The sequence below is a fragment of the Panthera tigris genome, chromosome D1 (assembly GCF_018350195.1).
Source record: "Panthera tigris isolate Pti1 chromosome D1, P.tigris_Pti1_mat1.1, whole genome shotgun sequence".
NCBI lineage: Eukaryota > Metazoa > Chordata > Mammalia > Carnivora > Felidae > Panthera > Panthera tigris.
In genome coordinates, this window is record NC_056669.1 from 104,604,121 (window position 1) to 104,612,324 (window position 8,204).

At 48.4% G+C, this 8,204-nt stretch overlaps 1 protein-coding gene across 3 annotated transcripts; it reads left to right on the top strand.

Moving 5' to 3' along the window:
• The first annotated feature begins 1,637 nt into the window (after nt 1-1,637).
• Nucleotides 1,638-5,765, top strand: TMEM216 (transmembrane protein 216). 3 transcript variants are annotated; one of them, XM_007091993.3, is made up of 6 exons: nt 1,652-1,719; nt 2,287-2,388; nt 2,494-2,812; nt 2,953-3,045; nt 4,707-4,908; nt 5,200-5,765. In XM_007091993.3, the coding sequence occupies exons 4-6, from the start codon at nt 3,000-3,002 to the stop codon at nt 5,213-5,215; spliced, it is 264 nt and encodes an 87-aa protein (XP_007092055.1). In that variant the 5' UTR covers nt 1,652-1,719; nt 2,287-2,388; nt 2,494-2,812; nt 2,953-2,999; the 3' UTR covers nt 5,216-5,765. The 3 variants fall into 3 exon arrangements, with proteins under 3 accessions (XP_007092053.1, XP_007092055.1, XP_007092054.1); XM_007091991.3 differs by lacking the exon at nt 2,494-2,812 and having other exon boundaries at nt 1,638-1,705; XM_007091992.3 differs by lacking the exon at nt 2,494-2,812.
• The last annotated feature ends 2,439 nt before the right edge of the window (nt 5,766-8,204 follow it).

Sequence of the window (8,204 nt, forward strand, 5' to 3'; positions counted from 1 at the left end):
TATTCCAGGCTGCAGGCCACGTTTTCTCTGTTGGCAACTACTCAGCTTAACCACGGTAGCCTGCCGGAAGCTGTTTACAGTATGCAAATGAGTGGATGTCGTTGTGTTTCCCCCCTCAGAATTTTAAGTACAAGAACCAGCAGCTGGCCCACCTTCCTTCTCAGATGGGACAGGTGAGGCTCGGAGGAACCTGCCTAATGGCTCTTATCTGGCAGGCAGTGGAGGTAAGGAAGGGGAGGTGAAGGTGGCCCTTTGCTGGTACATCCCTTTCCACCTTTCCCCACTTTAGTCTCTGCTTTTTTTCACCGGTGCTAAAGAACACCTCCAGCTCGCGGTTAAGTTCCTAACAATGGGAGGCCCGAGCCGAGACCGGAAGACAGAGGACAGGGGAGGGAAACGTAATCGGTAATTCAGCCACCAGCTTCTCAGACCGCCGCCCCCTGGCGGGAGGACTTCTCGCTACGTCTCTCCAGGTGCATGGAGTTGCTTCTGCTCTTTCCCCTTTAGGACTAAGAAGAGATTACCGTCCCACCTCCATTCCAACTAGGTAGGAGCACAGCACTGTCCTTAAAGGTTGATCACTCGACTCAAATGACCTGTTTCTTGCTCTGCGGGGACTGACTGCGGGTCAACAGTCAAGCCAGCTGGAGTCCTCTAAAAACCCTTTTTCTTTCCACTCCCCTGCGGGAAGTAACACACTTTACTCCACGTTGTCGTCAGGCTTCAAATCCCAGTTCACAGGCCATCTCTTGGAAACTTCTTTTTCTTTCTTTCTTTCTCTCTTTCCTTTCTTCTTTCTCTCTCTCTTTCTTTCTTTCTTTTTCTTTCTGGAGACAGTGTTTCTATTATTGCTTTTAATGTGTGTTTGTTTTAAGAGCACACCAGCCTGAGAGCGGGGGAGGGGCAGAGAGAATCCCAAGCGGATTCCCAGTCCTCAGGGCAGAGCCTGACAAGGGGTCCATCTCACGAAGTGTGAGATGTGAGATCATGACCTGAGCCAAAATCAAGAGCCCCAGCTTAACAGACTGAGCCATCCAGGGACCCTTTGGAAACTTCTTTCAGGTCCTACCCAGGAGTACTTTGTCCTCTCAACTCCCCCTGCACGTTCTGGGGTCACGTGGTGATCACGTTTCATCTGTGTGTCTCATCCGTGCTCCTTGGAAGGAGCCTCTAGTTCTGATTCGCTTTGGTGCCCGCTAACTACCTGGTTCGTAAATCCGCCACACAAAAGACCGATGCTAAACCCAACCAGGCGTTTGCCGAGCACCGTCGCGCAAACCGTTTCTCATTAAGACCGCTATTAGAAAACAGAATCGTGGGGCTAAGGCCTATTTTCCAATCCCGCGGTCACACCGCCACAACTGACCACTTCTGCCAACGCACTGTCACCTGGGGCTGGGGGGGCCGAGAACTGTCCCTGCCCCGGAGCCCTGCGGCCGACGGCTTCGGGCGCAGCCGCTGACCCCCTAAGCCTCAGCGAGCCGAAATCCCAGCGCAAGCCTTTTGCGCCGGCAGTCCTCCCCGCGCACGCGCAGCCTGCCCCCGGTCGGGCCCCGGCCCTGGAAACCATAGAGTGCCGGGGCTAAGCAGAGGGGCCAGAAAGCCGGGGTCGCTCCATCTCCTGCTTCCGGCTGCGCCTCGCTGCTCTGGGAGCGGCTGTAGCGGCGTACGCAGTTTCCATGGGGACTGAAGATGGCGCCGCGAGGTGAGATTCCGGAGGTGTGTGAGTCGCTGGTCCTGATGCCTTCAGTGCCCCTCTCTCCCCTGCCAGAGCTCGACCTCAGCTCTTCTTCTCGGGTGTTAGGGACATCGCTCCTCACCTGTCCAGAGTGGGGTTTCGAGCCCCACCCACGCTGAGTGCGTGAAGGTCTTGAGGTGCAGATCTCAGAAACCCCCCAATCCTGGGCTCGGCCTGTTCTAGGCAGGATCGGTTACAGATTTGCTGTGTGACCTGGACCAGGCCGTTGCTGGCCTCTGCGCACCAGTTTCTTCTCCCAAATAGTGACGGGGTTAGATCTTAGAGCGGCCTTGCCTTTCACCCCGAAGCCGAGTCGAGTTGGACGGCGATTCCCGGGGAAAGGGGGGATTGAAGGAAGCCCCCTACACACACACGCACGCACGCACACACCTTCATCATCATCAATCGCAAGTGCCCCGAATGGCCTTTCCCACTACTGCGACCTCGTGTGTTCTTCAAGTTAGATACCGAACCATTCAAAGAACAGAGATTGAACAGAGATTGAGCTGCCCCCCGCCCATACCTCTTTTTTGTGCTTATCTTTTCAGGTAAACGACTGTCCTCCACCCCGCTGGAAATCCTGTTCTTTCTGAACGGGTGGTATTATGCCACCTACTTCCTGCTGGAACTCTTCATATTTCTGTATAAAGGTAAGGCCTGGGGCTTGACTACCATTGGCCCCAATATCCCTTCCCCACTTCAGCCCAGAGCCAACTCCCATCAAGTGCCTTCTTATTTTTCATTCTTTCCTGTAGCTCCTCTTCGCTGCAAGGTAGAAGGCTCTTCATCATATGGCTTCTTTGAGAATGATTCAGTAGGAAGCCCCGCAGCAAGAATCTCCTGAGTTTGAGAAATGTGGGCTTCTCCATCCTTACTCTCCCTCATCGCCTCTTTGCAGAACTGCACGTTAAGCTCATTGGTGACCCTCAGGATCTATTCAGCGGCCAGTGTACCCTTGTAGATCCGATCATTTTGGAGAATGGGGTCCTCACAGACTTTGGCTTAGGAGTAAAATCTCCTAATAATGCGCGTGCCTCCAACAGTCGCACTAGGAGTTAACATATCCTGCAGCAGGTGAACAGATCCTGCCCATACCTCGTGAACTAGTTCACGGAAAGCTGATAAGACTCATGCCCTCATTATCCCCAGGTGTGTGGGTGTTCTTGTGGGTGCCGGTGTATGTTGTTTGCAAACTCTGGCTTTTGTGTTGGCAGCTCTCCTCCTACCATACCCAACAGCCAATCTAGTCCTGGATGTGGTGATGCTCCTCCTTTACCTTGGAATTGAAGTGATCCGACTGTTTTTTGGTGAGTGTTGGCCAGAGAATCCTTCCATTCCCTCTGAGAAGAACTGCTACCTGTAACTTGATTAACGAGAACAAGTACATAACCTAGTCTCACAATAAGAGATTGGATCTAGTGGGATGTCCCATTATGCCCTCTCTGAAGTTTCAAGCGGCTTCCTATTTTGGGTCAGGATCTGTTTGTGTGTTGCTCTGTAGGGGCAGGAGTGGGCAGTAGCAGGAGATTTTAGATTGTTCCTCCCGAACTGCATAACTGCCAGGAGAGCCTGGTTCCTCTCCCTGGTTTGCTTGGGAGAATAGATTTACCTGGAAGGAACTCCATGTTCAAGGCAGTGCATGTCACCCGAGTCAGCACTCAGGTCCCTTCCACTTCTCTGAACAGGGGTTTCTGTAGGACAAGTTTATCCTCAGGTCTAGAGCAAACCTCCTATTAGTTAGAATAGCTCATCCCATGAAACACAAAGAAGAAACAATACTTCCAACACATGTAATGAAGGATGAAGAAGGTCCACATAAATCAATAAGGAAAAGACAACCTAATTTTAAAAACTGTGAAGGGACACGAATAGGCAGTTCCCATAAGAATAATAAGAGGATCAATAATCATGATAAAGTGCCCAAACTCACTAATAAAAAGCAAATTGAAACAACAAGGTAACAGTTTCATCCAGCAGATTAAAAGGATTTCCAAATACCTAGCATTAGATTGGGTGTGAGGACCAGGTCTCTATATTCCCACACTCTTTGGGAACGTAAATTACAGCAGTCATTTTGCTAATCGTTTTGCCATGTAAAATTGTATTCTTGGACCTAACAATTACACTTCTAAAACTGGGTGAAAAAAACAAACACTTCCACGGATATGTAAAGATATCGATGTGTTTTGTAACCTGAAAACATTAGAGGGGTGCCTGGCTGGGTCGGTCATGGAGTGAGCGACTCTTGACTTTGGGCTTGTGAGTTCAAGCCCCAAGTTGGGTGTAGAGACTACTTAAAATAATACATTCTTAAGAAAAAAAGAAATTAGAAACAACCTAAACATCTGTCAGTACAGGATTAGTTAAATTATGGAATTGCTTCAATGAAATCGTTCATAGCGATTAAGAAAAGAATAAGGTAGTTACATGTGGCAAGCTGTCTAACTCCTGTTAAATGGGGAAAAAATATAAGTTGAAAACAGTATGTAGAGTATGATTCCATTTTTATAATAGTAATATGTAAGTATACACACATAACAAAATCTGAAACAATATACATCGTTCCATAAGAATGGCTATCTCCAGTGAGGAATCATGGGGTCTTTTTAGTTTCTAGATTTTCTAAAATTATTTTCCGTATTTGTATTAGTTGGAAAGTTTTCAATGATTATATAATTAAAAAATATATTTCCCCCCAAGTAAAGAACCCATTGTCCCAGAGTGGGAGCCAGACCTGAAGCAGGACCTTTGGAGTGAATGACTCCAACCCTAATGGCTCCTCCAAAACCTCTCATTTTGAGCACAGAGGGACCCCACTTATAATCCTGCCCATCTCCATTCAGGACCAGTTTTCTCTGCCTTGCCGGTCCGGTCCATCCCATCCCATCCCATCCCATCCCCCCAACGTTTTCTCTGAGCCCAGGGAAAGCAGGCCACTGGAGGTGACCCCATGGGCTGTGTCTGACAGGTACCAAGGGAAACCTCTGCCAACGAAAGATGCCACTTGGTATTAGTGTGGCTTTGACCTTCCCATCTGCCATGATGGCCTCCTATTACCTGCTGCTACAGACCTACGTGCTCCGCCTGGAAGCCATTATGAACAGCATCTTGCTTTTCTTCTGTGGTTCCGAGCTGCTGCTTGAGGTGCTCACCCTGACTGCTTTCTCCAGGTATTGCTGCTGAGGGACCATTTCCTGTCACCTGAGGGTTGGGTTCCCATCCCATCCTAGGGAGGGATTCGTTGTTCTTCTGAAGCCTGATGGGTCTCTAAAGGATTGCTAAGGGGAAAGAGGTGTCTGTGAGATTGCTTTTCCTATTTAGGGTAGACCGTTACCCAGGGAAGACATTCTCCTTGTTCTTTGGGGCCAAGAGGCTTGGAATATAGAACAGTTCAGGCCAGTCGCTTTTGTTCACTGGTCTTTTAACATTTTCTTTCTTTCTTTCTTTCTTTCTGCCATCAGTATGGACAGGATTTGAAGTGCAAAAATTTCAGCCAGCAGTCCTCAGGGGCTGAGACCACAGATACTTCTGGTCTTTAGGCACACCAGTGAGAAGTGGTGGGTCACGTTGTCCCGGGAAAGTTGCAGCTTTTCCTCAACACAGATATTTGGGCAACAAACTGAGCATCAGGCCACTGGGCATCATCTTCTAAACCAGGACCATCAGCCTGAGAGACTGTTCTACACTCCAGTGTAGGGAGGGGCAAGGCTGTCCCAAGCTGGCCCTTCTCAGAACCAGTTCCCTGCTGCCCTCAAGTCCTCTGTGATCCTCGTGGCTTGTGTGGACCACGGAGGCTCGTTGGGCTTCCAGCAGGACTGGAGCCCCACACTCCCCGTACGTGCCGTGCCACCCCTGTCACCCGAGCACAGAGAGCCTCAGGATGCCTGCCCCTAGAGTGACGCAAAAGCCTCTCACCTCATTCCTCAGAGACTGAGCTCCGGAACTTTTTTTAGTAGCTCATAGTGTTATTTTTCTACTCTCATCATGAAACAAACATTATTTTGTAATAAACGTGTATTTTCCGTCATGGGGGTTGCAGCCTTTTTCTTATGGCACCTGTCCCTAGAATTTCATCCACGACAAGGGAAGGGAGCAACTGTCCCGGCAGGTTTTTCTCAGGCTGTGCTCGGCGACCCAGCGTGAACGCAAAGGCAGCGATGACTTTCTTCCCCCAGTGGTAGCCTAGATTAATCCCTAAAGGCAGCAGTTTCCGTATCTTCTTCAGGCTTGTCATCCTGTAAAAGACTCTGCTTTATATTCTTCGCCTCTGCCCCCAATCCCGCATCCCCGCATCCCTGCGTCTTTTCCCTCCTCCCTCTTACAGACAGCTGTCAGCTGCTTTCCAGAGTGAGGCATAAATAATTGGAAGAAGTATATTCAAAACTTGGCAGCATTTTTGTCATCTGGTTTAAAATTTCAATTTCATGTGAAAGGAAACCTTTTTTTTTTTTTTTTTTTAATAAGCTGGGGAAATATTGTCCTATCTTAGTACATCATTCCCTTCTCCAAGCAAGAGAAATATTGTCCTGAGTACATCATTCCCTTCTCCAAGCGACCAGCTTTAAACCTGTTTCTCATCTTACTTGGTAGTGGCTTTTTTTTTTTGGTTTGTTTTTCTAAGTCCCAGGACACATGACAGAATTCACTTTAGAAACCCTTGAGCCATATGGCTGTTTGCTATCAGATGAATCCTCTGATATCTACTCTTGCTCCCAGTAGAAAGTGAATTGGTCTTTAAGCGTTTTCATGCTGGTTTTTAATTCTGCTTATTTCCTGGGGTTGAGCTCATTTTCATCCTGTGAAGGTCACCGCTGTCCAAAGCACTGAGACTTTTCTCGTTTCCTACCTCTTCTGTGTCCTTGCCTCCTAGCTGCCTTTGGGGTCTACCCAAAAGCTATAGTAGACAGGTGTAATCAACCACGAAACAGTAACAAAAAATCCAGTGGGAACCTCCCTGATATTTGTCACAAACCCCGCTAATCCCCTGACTTTTCTGCTGCTCACACTGCTTTCTCTATCTGTGCTTTGAAGAAGTTGCTGGCATCAAACTGGACAGGAACTTTTTCCATGGCCTCCCCGTTTCTTCGAGAGGTTCAGTGGTTAAGGTCACTCTCCTGGCAACACAGATGAAGGAATAAAAGACTCCGCTGAAGTTTAGAGTTGGCTTAAAATTTAAAAGGGACCTTAGAAATGAATCTAATCCCCCACCTTGCAGGCTTAGCAACGAGGAACAGCCAAGCCTCGCACACCTGGTTAAACAGCTGGAAATAGAAACCTTGTCTGAGGAGCCTCCGTTTAGATCAAGCAAACTCTATTTCAACAGGTACCGCTTGAGGATGAGAAGGAGTGGTTGAAAATGGGGATAGGCTACAACAGGAAGTCCCCTCATTTTTTCATGCTTATCTGGGAGCTTCGTGCCTCTTGCTTCCTGTGTATGGCTCCACCCATGTTCAATCTTCCTGGTGCTTGTTGGAGCCACCTGTGCGGGTGCAGTCACACCAGAGTAGAAAGAACATCATTCAACAGACACCGAGGCAGCAGAGGACAGGAATGAGGACAGCTAGCCTTTCAGGGTCAGTGTGGTACAGTGGAGAGGACCTGAGTGAAGGAGCAGGCCGTGGTCACAGGTGCTGGTAGAGACCTGCTCAGATATTCACACTCATGGCTAGAACTTGTCAAGTGACTGCAGTGGCCATCTCTAGAGGCTGAGGTGTGGCCCAGTTCAGGAAGCACTTTGGACCCACAGATTCAGGTTTCTGGCTCTATACCCTGACAGCAATGTGTAGGAGACTATGTCCCATCCAGGGCCTGGCAGAGTATATTTTAATCCATGCTGTGATCCTATAAGGCAGAAAATCAACTTGAATGTGAAGTCAACTTGTGTCTGAGCGCATTTAGCTTAAAAAGTAAGAGTTGGGATTTGAACCTAGAGTAACCCAAAGGTCACCCCTTTCTGTACCACCATGGTAGCTCTTCAATGAAGGATGTGTTTCCTTCTCTAAGCCACCAGTCCTCACGCTTTACTTTACATAAAAGTCATCTGGGCATAAAAAGTAGGTTTCTAGATTTCACGTAGAAGTGGATGCAGGCAGAGAAGAGGCACTTTTAGCAAGCACAGCACGTACCTGAGACGCAGGGGACCACGTTACTGGCCTGGACTAAGCACACTTACTTCCCTCACGCTGCTTCTGGTCATAGAGCTTCTGGGGTTCTCCCTCCCCCTGGAAGTGTTTTTTTATGCCAGTCTTGCCTGTGCTCGTCCCAATACTCATTCACTATCACCTGATCTCTGGTTCATCTTTTTATACATGTGACTCTCCTCTTGCTCACCTGGCTTTCTGGAATTCCAAGGAACTGACTCACAACACTTGGCTGAACTTTCCAAATGTGTACTTCCCGACGTTTAGACAGCAATCCAGTTTCCAAAACACGTTCACGTTATCTCTGATTCTTAAGACACCCCTGT

Coding starts and splice junctions, on each gene's coding strand:
- TMEM216 (XM_007091991.3), top strand. Junction 2,389..2,952: donor CTTCATATTTCTGTATAAAG/GTAAGGCCTGGG, acceptor TTGTGTTGGCAG/CTCTCCTCCTACCATACCCA. Junction 3,046..4,706: donor AGTGATCCGACTGTTTTTTG/GTGAGTGTTGGC, acceptor TGTGTCTGACAG/GTACCAAGGGAAACCTCTGC.